Source organism: Dendropsophus ebraccatus, chromosome 2 (assembly GCF_027789765.1).
Source record: "Dendropsophus ebraccatus isolate aDenEbr1 chromosome 2, aDenEbr1.pat, whole genome shotgun sequence".
NCBI classification, from domain to species: domain Eukaryota; kingdom Metazoa; phylum Chordata; class Amphibia; order Anura; family Hylidae; genus Dendropsophus; species Dendropsophus ebraccatus.
Genome location: NC_091455.1, coordinates 144,191,560 through 144,209,173, shown reverse-complemented (window position 1 = coordinate 144,209,173; position 17,614 = coordinate 144,191,560). Strand labels below are relative to the sequence as shown.

The 17,614-nt window shown below is 41.0% G+C and overlaps 1 protein-coding gene across 1 annotated transcript in view; it reads left to right on the top strand.

Annotated features, from left to right (window-relative positions):
* LOC138784183 (uncharacterized) overlaps positions 1 to 13,332 on the top strand; it is a 29,772-nt gene extending 16,440 nt beyond the window's left edge. The window contains exons 8-11 of the mRNA XM_069959694.1: positions 9,401 to 9,486; positions 11,883 to 12,203; positions 12,386 to 12,445; positions 13,122 to 13,332. Of these exons, the coding sequence (XP_069815795.1) occupies positions 9,401 to 9,486; positions 11,883 to 12,203; positions 12,386 to 12,445; positions 13,122 to 13,243 (589 nt within the window). The 3' untranslated portion in view covers positions 13,244 to 13,332. The remainder of the gene's footprint in view (positions 1 to 9,400; positions 9,487 to 11,882; positions 12,204 to 12,385; positions 12,446 to 13,121) is intronic.
* The last annotated feature ends 4,282 nt before the right edge of the window (positions 13,333 to 17,614 follow it).

Here is a 17,614-nt window from a genome sequence, read left to right as displayed (position 1 = left end):
CAGGGTAGGGGTCATCTACTATGGGACAGGGTAGGGGTCATCTACTATGGGGCCGAGGAGGGGGCATCTACTATGGGACAGGGGCCATCTACTGTGGGACAGGGTAGGGGTCATCTACTATGGGACAGGGTAGGAGTCATCTACTATGAGACAGGGCAGGGGACATCTACTATGGGACAGGGCAGGGGTCATTTACTATGGGGCAGAGCAGGGGGCATTACTATGGGGACAGAGGGCATTATTACTATATGGGGGCACAGCATGGGGACACAAACCTTCTTACTTTACTGCACATGACACCAAGCAGCAGAGTTACTAATGTATAGGAGCCTATGGGTGGGGAAAAGGGAAGGAAGTTGCTGGAAATGTGCGGAGCCTAAGATGTTTGTCTCACAGGTTCTGAAGAGAAGAATTGTAGCTGGAAGAAATCATCATGGTGGTCTGGGCCGGATGGCGAGGAAACGGAGAGCGATCGCATCAGATCAAAGAAGACGTCACCTGTGAGTTACCGAATTATGTTTGTTGTTTTTTTTGTTATTTTGTCAAACTTTATTTGGTAGGTGTGCCCCGAGGTGAAAAAGGTAATCAGCAGTGTAGTATATACTTTTTATCCTTCTGTATGAGTGTGTATATATCTCTCCATTCTGTGTAGGTATACAGCATTGTATTATATATTTATTATCCTCCTACTGTATGAGTGTGTGTATATATGTGCTCGAGAGATAGATATATACACACTCAAACAGGAGGGGGGATAATAAGTATATAACACAGCTGATCCCCTACACAGAATCAAGAGCTAGAGACCCTCTAACAATAATGCCATATAATTTGCTATTCAAAGGGGCCCGCCGAGGCTCTCTCGACCAAGGGCCCACAAAAACCTGGAGCCGGCCCTGCACCCACAGCACGCAGCACACAGCCCCCCCCCCATCACCCGTAGCATCCCTCACTGACCCGCAGCATAGCCTCCGTACTCACCCGGGGCATCCCCCCCCCCCGCGGCAAGCACCACCCCCCCGTGATCGCCCGCGGCAAGCTCCGCCCCCCGCTATCGCCTGTGAATAGCTCCGCCCCCGCAATCGCCCGCGACTAGCTCCGCCCCCCGCGCACACCCGCGACTAGCATAGCCTCCGTACTCACCCGGGGCCTCTCCCCCCCCCCCCCGCGGCAAGCACCACCCCCCCGCGATCGCCCGCGGCAAGCTCCGCCCCCCGCGATCGCCTGCGAATAGCTCCGCCCTCGCAATCGCCCGCGGCAAGCTCCGCCCCTCACAATCGCCCGCATCACCGCCAATTCAGCTCTGCTACACCGACATCGCCAACTCAGCTCTGCTACACCGGCGTCCCCGCCAACTCAGCTCTACTACACTGGCGTCTCTGCCAACTCAGCTCTCAGCTCTGCTACACCAGCGTTCCCGCCAACTCAGCTCTGCTACACCGGCGCCCCCGCCAACTCAGCTCTGCTACACTGGCGTCTCCGCCAACTCAGCTCTGCTACACCAGCGTTCCCGCCAACTCAGCTCTGCTACACCGGCGTCTCCGCCAACTCAGCTCTGCTACACCGGCGTCCCCGCCAACTCAACTCTGCTACACCGGCGTTCCCGCCAACTCAGCTCTGCTACACCGGCGTCCCCGCCAACTCAGCTCTGCTACACTGTCCCCCAACTCAGCTCTGCTACACCGTCACTTCCAACTCAGCTCTGCTACACCAACACAGCCATCTCAGCTCTGCTACTTCACCATCATCAGGCATAAGCATTGCATGATGGGAAATGTAGTTTCCTATCTTGGATATAGACCATGTTTTAAAAAAAGTTGTAACTCAGGAACGGCAGCAGCTAGAAAGATGGGAGACATCTCAAAATACTCAGGGGGACTTGGTGAGTAAGACCAGCTAGGTTTGGGAGCATTACATTTTTTTAGCTCTTGGGGGGAATACCCCTTTAAGAATAGTGTATTGCTTATTGTTACTGCTACACTGAGTTGGGAGTGATAATTTTTGTGTCTTCTGCCTTCCAGGGAAGTAGTAGTTTTGCAGGCAGGATTAACCAGTCCAGTGGAGGCGACTATAATGGTAAATCTTTTAATCTTCAGTTGTGTGCTCATTGAAATTCCAGGGCCTGTTAGGAAGACTACTTTTCATGATTCAGGTAACTGAGAGTCTTTAATGCATCCACGCATGCTCCCTCTGCTGTGCTACTTACATTTCTGTGGTTTTTCCATAACTTTTGAAGGTTTCTAGGTGCACCAGACACCCTCCCCTTTGTCAAATAGGAAACCCCTAAAAAAAATGCTTGAGTCTCCCATTAATTTTAATGGTGTTCACTACTCGAATCGAGCACTGGACATCGAAAAATAGTCGAGTAATCAGCGTACAAGCATTTTAGTACTTGCATATCTCTTTATACATCTTATGTAATACAAAAGTTTTAAAAGAGTGAGTGTAGCCCTAAAACTAAGCCCTCCCACAGTCCCTGCCTACAACTATTATAAATGGCAGTCCCCAACTGGGCAATGGTCTCTTCCTATAATAGTGTGAGGGATTGGGAAAAGGGCTAAAACAAAGTCAGGCTACCCATGTCAAACCTGGAGAATGGGTCAGGAACAAAATCACAAAACAAAGTCAAATAACAAGCTGAAGGTCAGAAATCCAGAAGTTGTATATCAAAACCAAATCACAAAAGGGATATCCGGGGCATAGGCAGAAGGCAGTTATACAACAGTTTAACCTGATAAACAGATAAACCCGTGTGTCACTAGAAAGACCAATCACAAGCACCTCCTATCAGCAGATGAGGCACTTTATGGACCAGCTCAAATAAACAAGATTAGGGAGATCTGGAGTGTCAGGAGTGGATAGGACTAATATGATTCTCCAGTCTCCTGACAGCACTCCTTCCTTGCATCCCCTGGCTACCTGGGGAAGCGTCTCCATGGCACAGGAAACAGTTGGAAGTGGTACGGGTGTCAGACTTTGTGCAAGTATACCTAGAAGAACTGATGCTGTTTTCAACACAAAGGGTGATCACACAAAATATCAATTTGATTTAGATTTCTCTTCTATTTATTCTCTTTGCATTTTGTGAATTGATAAAAATAGACTCTAAACACTTCTATATTTGAAATCTTTCTTACATTGCAGCATTTTTCCACACCTGCCTAAAACTTTTACACAGTGCTGTATAAGTTCCTGGACTCCCCAGACAAATGCATTGGACAGACACTGCTTAAAGGACAACTCCGGCGGGACCGCCCCCCCCCAAAAAAAAAAAAAACACAGACACACACAGACACCATACTCACCATCCCTCCGGTGACGATCGCCACTCCATTCGCCCGCCGTCCGCCTCACCGTCACCTGCGTCCGCCGTCCAGCGATGTCTCTTGCTTCCGGGTCCATGAGAGAGAAAAGGCTGCTGGTGCACATGCGCACTGGCAGCCTTTTCATTGGCTGGAGCGCATCACATGGCTTCCAGCAAGCTCAGCCAATCAGGGCTGAGCAAGCTGGAAGCCATGTGATGCGCTCCAGCCAATGAAAAGGCTGCTGGTGCGCATGTGCACCAGCAGCCTTTTCTCTCCCATTCACTCTCAATGAAGACGCCGAAGAGGAAGAAGACCCGGACCGCCCCCCAGCTCTGACGTCACCCGTCACCAGATGCCGCCCGGGAGAAGAGGACCGTGACGACCGTAATAGGTAATGTATACATTCTTTAACTTCCGGGGTGGGGGGTCGGGGGTCGGAAAGTGGGGGAAGGGGGCCAGACCGGGTATTTAACTACATTACAAAGTTATATAACTTTGTAATGTGTGTTAAATAAGCCAAAAAAAAATTTCGCCGGAGTTGTCCTTTAAGGCAGTTATACTTCTTACCTATGTTTATAAATAATTAATCAATGTAGTGGAACAGTATTAAAGAATCTGCTCTGTGCTCTTTGCTCTGTACATTCCCAGTACAAATTTACGCCATGGTGGTAGTATCAAAAAGAATATGTTATCTCTGGCAATATAAAAGATATTTCCACAGATAACAATATAAACTTAAACCATATATTATAAAATGGGGATAGTGGGAAAAATGGAGTGTATGTATCCCACTTACAGCTTTCCTGCCACCCCCAGTTGCTGATATTTTTATGCTTAACTGAATCAATTATCGCTTTCACAGATTTATGTTTATCTCCTTGTGTTTAAAAGATTATACTGCTTACGTTTCTTTTTAATTACAGACTTACATGAGATCTTATTTTTGTGACACCAATTGTACTTTGTAATAACATGCAAATTTTCCCCATAAAATATGCTACAAAAATCTTTACACAATTTACCATGTAGTAAAACTGGCAGGTTATCTATGTTTGTCAGGTCAGAATGATTATAACTAGACATGAACAAACTTTTCAAAACTTCAGTTCAGCAGGTTCGACAAATGTTAACCTAAAATTTGGGCTTTACTGAACCCAACCTTAAAAAAAAGCACTAAAGCAGCTAAATGATTGCAACTACAATTTGCAGTGGAAACCACTTTTGAAATGCTTTTTAATGTCTTTCAATAGCTGAGCGTGTCACATCTTAAGTCTTGTTTCAAGATCAGGAAGCGGGACATCAGGAGACCAAGGTAGAGGAATGTGGGTGACAAGAGGATGTTCTTGTTTTCACCCACTTCTTCCCTGGTCATTGCCAAAACAGAGGCCTGGCTGGAATACCCCTTTAACTCACATTACTAACATCAATGTTATTGCAGAATTGATGCATTACATCTAGAGATGAGCGAACCGGGTTCGGGTTCGAGTTGATCCGAACCCGAACGTTCGGTACTTGATTGGCTGGGGCTGCTGAACTTGGATAAAGCTCTAAGGTTGTCTGGAAAACATGGATACAGCCAATGACTATATCCATGTTTTCCACATAGCCTTAGGGCTTTATCCAACTTCAGCAGCCACCGCTAATCAAATACCGAAAGTTCGGGTACGGATCGACTCGAGCATGCTCGAGGTTCGCTCATTTCTAATTACTTCAGATTCACAATTGCAGTCTAGTATAATAGTTTTGGCCACCAGGGGGCTTCCTCCCATTGATAAGTTACATAATATAACTAGATTAGCATTTCCAGGTAAATACATAGACCCAGATTTATCAAAGGGTTTATCTTTCATTTTACCAGAGCTGAAAGCTGAGCTGTGATTGGTTGTTGTGGGCAGTTTGCACCAGTAAAAATGTTACACCCTTTGATAAATCTCCCCCATAGTGCTTGAAAAGAGCCCTCCTTTAACAGTGACTTACCATAACTTTGAGAGCTAATTTTGCCCTGTCCCTTTAGGAGCTACCTTTATACCTTCCCTTTAAGAGCGACTTTGGTACCGGTCCTTTATGAGTGACTTTGGTACTGGCCCTTTAAGAGCTAATTTGGCCCTGGCCCTTTAAGAGCAACTTTAATACTAACATCCGCAGCAGCCTTATAATAGTAAGAAAAATTAATTGATAACCATGACAATCATGTGGAAATCTGTATTTATGTCAGTGAAACAAAATCGTTAAGGACCTTTCATCTTCTTCATCTTCTATTGGCCAACAGTGGACATGTGACTTAGTGGATGTTGTCAGCCCTTGACTGACAAGACCTGCAATTTTCTATTGGCTGCTACATTTCAGAAATTTTCATATGTGCTGTGATTGGCTGTTAGTGCTCTGCTGTGTGGCTGTTTCTGCTGGCCCACTATTTCCTATGGGAAATTTGGGGTCTTTAAATGTAAATTTCTTAAAAACGACAAATCTGATTGAAACCAAAAATACTTAGCACACCTCTCACCTCTCGGGCTGTATTAATCACAGAAGCAAGCTGGAAGAAGAAGAATACGGGTTACAATATAGTGCCTTTTCAAGCACTATAGCTAGAAGGTGAATTGATAGCTAGAATTCATAAACAGGCAGGGGTGTAGCTAGGTCTGCCTATATTGTAGCTACGCCACTGTATACAGATAACAACATCTAATACAGGAAGCTCTCTATTGGCCAAAACTATTTCAGTAGTTTGCAACTGTCAATGCAAGCAGACATGAAAGCAGAGGGGAACAGATGAGCTGGCTAAGGGGCCTATTCTACGTAGTGATAATCAGCCAAATCTGCAGTTTCGGGCAATTATCACTCCGTGGAATAGAAATGACGATCAGCCAATGACATCGGCTGATCGTTTATTTAGGTTCGAACCTAAAATCATTGTGCACCCACCGTGCATCGCTGCGTGGAATAGCGATGCGCGGCGGGTGACCGATGATCTCACAAACACCATACATTACTCACACATGTTGCAGGGCATCTCCTGCCTTCCGGTCCCAGGACCAGCAGCATCTTCGGTGCGGCCTGTCTTGGCTTACAGACCGCTCAGCCAATCACTGGCCGGGACCGCCGTGGTCAGTGATTGGCTGAGAGGTCTGTCAGCTAAGCCACTGAAGATGCTGCTGCGCGTGGGTCCGGGAGAAAGAAGGAGGGCAGGAGAAGCCCTACAACATGTGTAGGTAATGTATGGTGTTTAAACAAGGGCTGCAAGGACATCGGTAACAATGTCCCTACAGCCCTCGCTAAACGATTATTGGGCCATGGAATAGGACCCTAAGTTTAGGTTCTTACTGTGCCTGGAAACTGACTTATTTATATATTAATGAAGAAGCTTATATGATAGCACTGGAAAGGACTGTGGACATTAAAAAAAAGAAAAGAAAAAAAAAGCTCTGCCTGGGATCCTAATAAAAAATTACCTGGCCATAAACTTATTTTAACTGCAGTTTAGCTGCTGTCATGCCCACTTTAAGCAATATACTACACAAATAAAAGAATTTACTGATATCAGCAAATCTATCATCTACCTGCGATATAAAAAATTCAGTTTTCTGAGCTTTTATACCTAGCTTTTAAACATCTTTTTTTAGGTAAAAATATAACTGTATTTAACTTAATATATATTCAAATATGGACATAATTTGGGGTTAAAAATATGGCTGTATTTTCATTTTAATAATCCGTTCTACTGAAGTCAATGGGAAATTGGATGTCAGTGCACACACTTTATAGAATCATTTTTTTCCCTCTACACATATTTTATATTTTCCTTACAATGATAGCTGTATTTTGGTATCATTTTACTCAGACATTTATATTTTTTTCATATTCAAAGAGAGTTTTATTCATAAAAGACATAAAACAATAAAAATTAAAATGAGGGAGAGGAATACAAAAACAAGGAAAGGAAAAGGGAGGGGCGGATAGATTAAATTACAATAATTATAAACACTGCATAGCATTTTAACAGTTGTCATGCTCTTGTGTACTTAAAGTGACACTGTCACCCCCAATAATCATTTTTCAATCTTTATAGGTGTGTGTAACCCGCCTATAGCTCTCTGCATACCTGTAATTGTTTTTCTTTTTCATGAGGTGGCTTTGCCTGAAATTGTACCTTTGCCGAGTATCTTCTAGCGCCACTGGGCGGGGCTTGGTCCCTGAAGCGCCACATAGCCCCGCCCATTACAGCGCCGTTGACCCCGCCCCCTTGGGCTCCGTTTTGAGGCCTCCTTGACGTGCGCGTCCACATCTCCCGCCGTCTTCTGCGTGCGGGAGCGTCATGTGGCGCGCAGGCGCAGAAGGTGACCGCCGGGTCACCCACAGCCGGGCTGTGCGTGCGGTCGCACAGCCCGCCGATTACATCGGCCGCACTGGCCCTTGGTTTGTGGGACTCTCCGGAGGCCTCGCTGCGGCGGTCCTTTTCGGCGCATGCGCAGTGCGCGGCGGACGCCGCAGTGCGCCTACGCACTATGTCTGCGCCTCCGGAGAGTCCCACACAACAAGGGACGGTGCGGCCGGTGTAATTGGCGGGCTGTGCGACCGCACGCACAGCCCGGCTGTGGGTGACCCGGCGGTCACCTTCTGCGCCTGCAGACGTCAGGTAGTCATCTAGGTGGCTCCCTGGCCGTGTCTAGTCACCGCTGTCTCCCTGTCAGCACGCTCAGAGGGAATGATTGACAAGCAGAGAGGCCACTAACAGACCTTTTTCCCTGTCACTGCCGCCATTTTCAAGCCATTTCTGAAAAAGGCAGCAGGAAGCCGCTGAAACGTTGCTACAATACAAATCTTAGCTTGTATTTGTAACCTCAGTAGTGCACCTGCATTAAAAAGCAGAATGGCTATCTGCCAGATTTTTTTTAATAAAAAGTTTTGGAGGTTAGAAGGAATTATTGGTGAGGCATTAAAGTCTTATATGAAAGATTTTGTTAAGGACTATTGTACAGTGTTTTGGCAAGCTATTTGGCAGTGGTACACAGCTCTTCATAACAGGTAAGTACATATCTTATTGTAATAAAACATATTACTCAATGCATGTTGCACCTATAAAAATAATAAACTGTAGAGCAGTACTAAAATTATATTCAACTAGAAAAAAACTAAATCTTTCATGCCTAATAAAGCAATTCTGGCAATGCTTCTATACATATGCCAGCACCAATTTTCAGTATATAGTATTATATTAAGTGTTTTTTTCATGATTGTGTTTGATGTATATAATTTTTATGTCAGGTAGAACGTTGACATTTAATAAGCTACAATCACACATTTTACTAGATAGTACTAGTAATGGTACATGGTACTTTCAATAGATAATTTTAACATGTTAACCATAAAAATTAAAGGTGTTGTCCTTGATACTACTATAATTGGTACTACTGGTTATACACGTAAGTGTTTATAGTATTTTATTATTAATGAAACAAGCATGTATATATTTTGCCCACGTTCCATGCAAATTTGCTGTGGTCTCCTCAACAACACAATAAAGCAGATAGTAATCCAGTTTTCAGTAGTCACATAATTTGGATACAAGAAGATTTTCCTATTATAGGCTATTATAAGGCTTCTTTAAATAGTTTTTTTTATTTTTTTATTAAATCATAGCATATTTTGGGCTGTTTTTGTAGAGGATCTCTATTCTCCACTCTGACAAATAGGTTTTATATCATGCAATTTTCTGTAACAAATATAGAATATGCAGTAAAAGTAATATAAAATTTCAACTGAGTGCTGGTAATGCTAGATCAAATTTATTATACATATACATCTACACATAACTAAATTATATTTGGCTAATACTGGCCAGACCTAATTTAACACAATACAAGCATAAACAACTACACGTCTTTTATTTACACTTTAAATGGAGATAAGTAATACTTGGGGCGCTGCCACTAGCAATACAATAGGAAAAGTAAATTAATCTTTTCTTTAAGTAACCTATAATTACTGAATTATTTAGTTTCCTCAAAATAATTTCCGATAACTACATTAAACATAATGTGAAATTTGAAAGAGAAGAGTTTTAACTGAGAACCAGTGTGTATATTCTACACTAACAGCAAAAAGTTTTTGCTAAGAAAATCAGCACTGTGTAAGGACGGCAACATAAAGAAATTTGGAGCAGGCACAAAACTTTTGGTGACTGGTATGTATCTTTTTAAAGCAGAAAAACAAACAAACAAGAAAGATGGTAACTACACACAAGCTGGTGTCCTTTTCTTATTGATTATACATTTATTTAAAATGCTGTCCTCTTCCCGCTCTGTATCTATGTGAGTAGATGTGTCCTATAGACTTCCATTATGCAGCAATCTCCTCTTGTGGCACAGAGCTGAGAAAGGACTGCACTGAGTGCGACTTCTCCCGGCTTGTTTTCCGCATCAGTCACGGTTTTAACACTCAAACCCCAACCGATTGAACGTTTTTACATTTCTCTCTGACATTTAAACAGTTTATTTTTGTGACAGTATAACAGTCATATACCCAATATCTTTAGGCTATGTTCACACAAATATTCTTCCGCTCCGTTTAAAAAGGTGCACATCATTTTAAGTTTAAAATGACATCCATCAATTCGCTGTTTCATGTTTCATATTATATGTTCATGGCAAATAGTTTTACTTTTTAGGCCACATTTTACAGTGAGTTTAAAGCTTTACAATGACATGTCATGATCTGAGATAAAATGAAAGGGTTGCTAAGATCTCAATGTTCTCTTGTGGAAAAAAAAACACAAATGTCCTTCTAAGCATGTGGAAAGTGATGGGCAAGGGACCATATTAACATTTAGGCTATGTTCACACAACGTTTTTTTCAGCTCTGTTTAAAATTATGTCCGTTATTTTGAGTCTAAAATAACAGAAGTTTTTTAGCACTCTGTCCTCCCCTTGCAATGACCGCTGTTGGTACATTATTCTAGTTTGGGGTTGCTAATTGCCCTTTGGGTGTGACTTAATTTAAAAGTCCATTGAAGTCAATAGTAAAAACGGAGAAAGAACGGTGACAAAAGAAGAACTGTGTGTGAACAACTAATAAAAAACATCAGCTGTTTGCAAAAGAGGTCCAAAAATAATGTTCGTGTTCATTATTTTGACGTCCGTGGCAAAAACGTCCATTTTTCAATGCATTGTGTGCATTGGACGTCCGTCCTCCTATTGACTTCAATGCATTGCCATTGCTGTCAGTTAAATTGCGGCAAAAATGGACGTTTTTTAAAATAGCGAAATCGGATGTTTTTTCTCCATTTTTGACGTTGTGTGAACATAGCCTAACATTGTAACATTAACCTTTCTACCCATACGGAACAACAAAAGTTACAACCATAAGCAGATACAAATGGATATCTTCCAAAGAGGAAATTCAGCGCCAGAAGTTAAATGGATTATTTTAAACAATTAAAAATATCTTCTAAAAACTTCCACATAGTTTATAAAAAAGAAGTCTGGCTTATTAGATACTGTATATAGAAGTTTTTAGAAATGACTTCCATGAAGGTGTTTTGTCAAGACTCCCTGACCTGGATTCCCTCCTTGCTTAGCCAGACCGAGTCCGAACCAGAGCACATGTGGTAAGTGGTCTGCCTGACTCCCTGAGCTGGATTCCCTCCTTGCTCAGCCAGACCAAGTCCGATAACCAGAGCACATGTGGTAAGTGGTCTGCCTGACTCCCTGACCTGGATTCCCTCCTGGCTCAGCCAGACCAAGTCCGATAACCAGAGCACATGTGGTAAGTGGTCTGCCTGACTCCCTGACCTGGATTCCCTCCTGGCTCAGCCAGACCAAGTCCGATAACCAGAGCACATGTGGTAAGTGGTCTGCCTGACTCCCTGACCTGGATTCCCTCCTGGCTCAGCCAGACCAAGTCCGATAACCAGAGCACATGTGGTAAGTGGTCTGTCAGACTCCCTGACCTGGATTCCCTCCTTGTTCAGCCAGAGTCTGATAACCAGAGAACATGTGGTAAGTGGTCTGTCTGACTCCCTGAGCTGGATTCCCTCCTTGCTCAGACAGACCGAGTCAGAACCAGAGCACATGTGGTAAATGGTCTGTCTGACTCCCTGAGCTGGATTCCCTCCTTGCTCAGACAGAGTCCGATAACCAGAGCACATGTGGTAAGTGGTCTGTCCAATTCTGATTATATTTTTTTATTGAGAATTATAATTGTAACTCTGGAATAAGCAAACCTTTCCTGGAGCTACAGTAAACCCCTTCAACATTTAATACTTCAGTGGCATTTAATAACAGTCAGTATGAGCGCTTTTCTACTAAAAACAATTCTAAATAACATAACAAGATATTTCTCAGGAAAACTGATATAATCATGTTATCTGGTATATTTTTCTCTGACCTATATTAAGCTATACCGTCTCTGTATATAATTGTGTTGAGCACTGACATGTATATATTTTAAAATGTCAAGTATCTTAAATAATAAAATAGTTATAATTGCCGAAAATAATGCATTTTCACAAATCGGAGCAATGTGTAACATTTATCTAGTTAATGGTTATTGCAAAACTTTTTTTTTTTTTTTTTTTTTTAGATCAGACAGCAAAAAAACCAGATGTGACTATTTTAGCTACATCTAAGGAAGTTGTAAAACATACAGGATCTGCAACTTTACTGTGCAGCTTACAGAATTTCTTTCCTGATGCGATCAATGTGGAGTGGACCATAGCTGGCAGTAATGACCAGCTGGAATCAGAGAAAGGGGAAATTATAAAGAATGCATCCAGCAATATGTATTCACTTTACAGCTGGATTACAATAAAAGCACCTGGCATGGGTAAAATGTATAAATGCAGGTTCAAACATGAGGGAAATGTGCTTGGCAAGCCATGGGAAGAGGTGGAATATGATACAGGTAAAGCTATACCATTATATTACTATATTATTAATCACATATAAATTGCATTGAACGTGTTGTGCTTAACAATAATTTGTGTGTTGTGTTCAAAAATTATTTGTATATACTTGTAGAACATATAGCTTGTATGCCGTTATATAACTGATTTGCTGAGATTATACTATGATTCTATTTCACAGCAATTTTGATGGATATGATTCATGATGACAAAATAATTGGTAGTTGCAATAATTCTGCAGGTAAGCAATATTTATTAATAAATATTTAATGTAAGTTTTTATGAACATTTATTCAATGTAACTTTTCATTAGATCCTCTGTGGTTCAATCGTCTTCGTTTTATTATAACAAAACTAATTTATGCATTCAGTATCTTCAGACAATTGTTTACTTATTACAACTTAGAATAATATATTTTCATCTGTGGATGGTACCACCTCCTGATTATAATTCTCAGTTCCAATAAAAAAAAAAACATTCCCTCATACAATTTAAAAAAAAAATCATGTGTGTGGGGGAGGGGTCTAAATACTAAAAATTGTAGTTTACTTTTATTGCTAAAAAATGTCACATATTGAAGGTCAAGTTTACAAATGCTTTATGATAATTATGATTATTTTAGGTATTTCTTTAAAATACATATATATTTTTAAAGATTTAACACAATTTGCACGGGAATCTTGATTGAACTGTATAACATATTTAGTAGGTAAGGTGTGAATGCTCGTTCCATATGGTGCAACTAGGGAAATTTATAACATTAGCAATGCTTTGTATGTACTTTCCTAAGAAATTAATTTATACTTTTTTTTCACTTTTTGAATAGTATTCAATAATTATTTTGTGAACTTGACTTTTTGTTTAAGATTTACATTTTTTAAAAACATTTATAGATTTTCTCTCTTAAATTTTGCAGGAGGTGTCGATGCCAGACCAATGATTATTCGAGCAGCACAACTTACTTACTCCTTATTGCTCCTAAAATGCTTCTTGTATTTTTCATCTCTGCTTGTCTTTAAATATAAATTTCCAAAGTGAATGTATGTTTTCTAAAGCACACATACTATGTTTTTAATTATTGCTTAAGACTTATGTAAAAGCATCCTACGTCAATATAGCTTAATGCTTATGGGAAAAAAATAATTTGCAATATATCATAAAATTAATTAGTAATAAAACAATAGTATATGAATTTAATGTCTGCAGACTATCATTAACCCTTTGAGGACCAAGCCCAAAATGACCCAGTGGACCATGACAATTTTCATTTTTCACGTTTTCGTTTTTCCTCCTCCCTTTCTTAAAGCTCTAGCACTTTCATTTTTTTATCTACAGGGCCATATAAGGGCTTGTTTTTTTTCAGGAATAGGTGTACTTTGTAAGGGCTCGTTCACATAGAGCAAAAGCAGCTGAATTTCTGCGCTGAATCAGCACTTAAATTTCAGCCGTTAAAATAGGTGCAGAGCTAATTTCCATTGTGTTGAATGGAAATTCTGCTCTGCAGTTCACACTGTGGAATTTCCGCACAGAACTAATCCGCTTTCCGCCAGAAGAATGAACATGTTCATTCTTCCGCTAGCGGAAGCCTATACAAACCAATGGGGCTCTGATTTTCTGTTTCAGCGTGGAATACACGCGTATTCAGCGCGGAATACAAGCGGAAATTACGCGCTGAATCAGCGCGGAAATGGGGAAATGAGGGGGGTAGGAGGATTCTAGTATATATTCTGGTATAGTCTAGTTTACTCGCCAAATACTCGCTGAATTTCAGCGCTGAATGCATGCGGAGTCAGCGCGGATTCCTCGAGTATTCCGTGCTGAATTTGTCAAGAGCTGATTACGAGCTGAACACTTTCCTAGCGGAATACGCAGGGATTCTGCTTACATTCTGCTTATATTCTGCTCGGAATTCAGCGTCAGTTGATTTCAGCCGAAATATTTCCTTGCGTAATCCGCCCCTTTTGCTCTGTGTGAACGTAGCCTAATGGTGTCTTTCATTCTTCCATAACATTTATGATGGAACCCCAAAAATATTTTTTATGAAGATATAAATTGGTGAAATTAGAAAAAAGAATGCAATATGGTAGCTTTTGGGGGGTTCCTGTGTCTACGTAATGCACTATACGGTAAAACTGACATAATACCATTATTCTATAGGTCAGTCCGAACACAACCATATGCAGGTTTACACAGATTCTCTAATGTTATACTTTTTTTTATGAAATCCTATTTTTTTCCCCAATTAATTATTATTAAATGGCCCTATTGTGACTCTTATAATGGTTTTAGTTTTCACCTACGGGGATGTATTGGGTGTAATTTTTTGTGCCATGATCTCTAGTTTTTATTAATACCATATTTGTGTAGATCGGACCTTTTGATCACTTTTTATAAATTTATACAAAAAATCTGCAATCCTGGCACTTTTTCCCCTCTTTTCGTTTAAGCCATTCGCTGTTTGTGATGGCAATTGTTATATTTTAATAGATCGGACAATTACGCACACTACTGTATATAATATGTTTATTTATTTCATAATTTTTATGTGTTTTATTTATATAATGGGAAAAGAGGGTGATTTTAACTTTTATTGGGGGAAGGGGCTTTGGGGTATTTTTAAAAACATTTTAACTTTTTTTTACACACTTTAAGTCCCCTTGGGGGACTTTTACATGCAATCATTAGATTGCATACACTGTACAATGCTATGACATAGGCATAGCATTGATCAGTGTAATAGGCGCTCTGCTCAGTGAGCCTGCCTGTGGCAGACTTAATGAGCAGATCGCTGATCGGATCGCAGGGAGTAAGGTAAGCGGAGCGCGTTTAGAGATCCATGACGTACAGTTACGTCAAAGATCGTCTGGTGACAGACATCCATGATGTAACTGTTCGTCATGGGTCGTTAAACATTTTCAAATGATTCACTAAACGAGTTATTATGGAATATCAGTATAATAGATTAGGCTTGGCTCATACCTTGTATTCCAGTCAGTATTTTGGTCAGTATTTTAGTCAGTATTTTAGTCAAAACCAACACAGAAGAAAATTATAATGGGAAGATTTACATTTTTTTGTGTTTTGGACCTACTCTTGGTTAAAAATAATGGCCAAAATACAGACTTAGGCTATGTTCACACTGCGTATGTTTCCGGCCGACTTGTGAACCGCGAATATTCGCCCGTAGTTTTGAGGTTAATGCGTACGCTGGAAAGTATACGATATACGGCTGCATAGTGCACACTACGTACAGTATAAGCTTACGGCCAGATCGTATACGGCGCCGTGAAAAATGAACAAGACCGTTGTTTGAGGACGGAAATGTTGAAACTCACGGCCATGTATTGCAATACGGTCCCGTACGGAGTACTTATTTCAGCCAAATTGAACTTGATTTTTCGATCCAAAAGGTTCTGTGTGGTTTACGGGGCTGGGCGAAGATTTCCAAGTAAATGACCTGCCTCAGATCGCTTCGAAACAAGCTAGGGAAGCATAACTGTACTGTGGGCGTATGTTCGCGGTTCGTACGCATCCAGCTGCATGTCTATTTTTCCCACGCCCGTAGTTTCAGCCGCACATGTACGTCGGCGTACGAACTACGGACGGACTCATACGCAGTGTGAACATAGCCTAATACTAGACATACTGAGTTTGGAGCATAATCCACTCCGATATTCAGTACCATTATAGTGTATGGCCCTTCATTCTCATAGCAAATTTTCATTTCGCTGTGAGAATGTAGTGACCGCCTTGTTTAACTAATAGCTGCTGTGTCAGTAAAAATAATAAACAGCCCATGCATACCTGCCCACAGCGTGGGCATAGCGAGGGAGGAGCAGAGGGGGTAGCTGCCCCAGGCGCAAGGCTAGGGGGGGCGCCAGCCTTCTTGCACACACTACACACACCAGCGCCCTCTGCTGTGCCTGTTCTTAATCAGGCAACGCTGGGGTTACCGGAGGCTAGGCAGGAGCAGGGCGGGGCACTTGGGGGAGAGTGGGAGGAGGTTGAAGTGGAGTTATGGCCCCTGACACAGACGGGCAGGCAGGACGCTGTACAGGGCAGACATGAAGCGCCCCTCTTCACCTCTGAGCATCCTCACAAACAGCCTCAGCCACCTGCACTGTATGCTTCTTCCCTGTGTCGGGACACAGGAGGAGGGGAGAATGCAGCTGGGAGCAGGTCCTGAAGAAGATTAATTTAATTCTGTGTGCCCTCATTCACGTATGTGTGTACAAAAAGTATGTATGTCAGTATGTATTGTCTATGGGTGTGCACTGTATGTGTATATGTACACTACCGTTCAAAAGTTTGGGGTCACATTGAAATGTCCTTATTTTTGAAGGAAAAGCACTGTACTTTTCAATAAAGATAACTTTAAACTAGTCCTAACTTTAAATAAATACACTCTATACATTGCTAATGTGGTAAATGACTATTCTAGCTGCAAATGTCTGGTTTTTGGTGCAATATCTACATAGGTGTATAGAGGCCCATTTCCAGCAAATATCACTCCAGTGTTCTAATGGTACAATGTGTTTGCTCATTGGCTCAGAAGGCTAACTGATGATAAGAAAACCCTTGTGCAATCACTAAATTAATAAATTAAATATATATAATTAAATAAATAAATATACACATTGCCAATTCCCCCATTATAAATGAATCCTTATAAATAAAATACACATACAGTATTTGGTATTGGCGCATCCAGAATGACCCTGGCTATTAACCCATAACATTAATTAACCCACATGATTAACAATTAGAAAAAATAAATTGACCAAAATTAACAATTTTTTGTTAATCCCGCCCCCAAAACCTTTTTAAAAAGCTATCAAAATGTCACATGTACCCAAGAAGTGTACCACTAAAAACGTCAGCCTATGCTGCAAGAAAAAAAAAATCCTTCACATAACTCCATTGGTGAAAAAAATAAAAACATTACAGCTCTCAAAATATTAAAATAAAAATATTTCAGCTCTCATAATATGGTGAGGCACATTTAAGAGTATAAATGTTAAAGTATAAATGTGAAACTATAACAAAAGCTATATAAAATGGACATCACTGTAATCATACCAACCTGATCAATAAAGATAACATGTCCTATGTAACGTATAGTAAATGACATAAAAAATATTATGAAAAACAGCTGTAAATTTCTTTTTTTTTTTTAATTCATACCACTATAATTAAAAATTATCAGAGTATCACATGCCTCTGTGACCCCAAAATTCACCAGGTTGCTATCATGTCTGAGGACTGTGGTGAGTCAGGTGACGCACTGCAGCAACATATAGGATATTTTTGGAGACATTGGACTAATAGGAAAAAATAGTAAGTTGCATTTCTCAGTTATTATTTGCTGTGTAAAAAAAATGTGAAAAACTTGATTAACCCCTTAAAGAC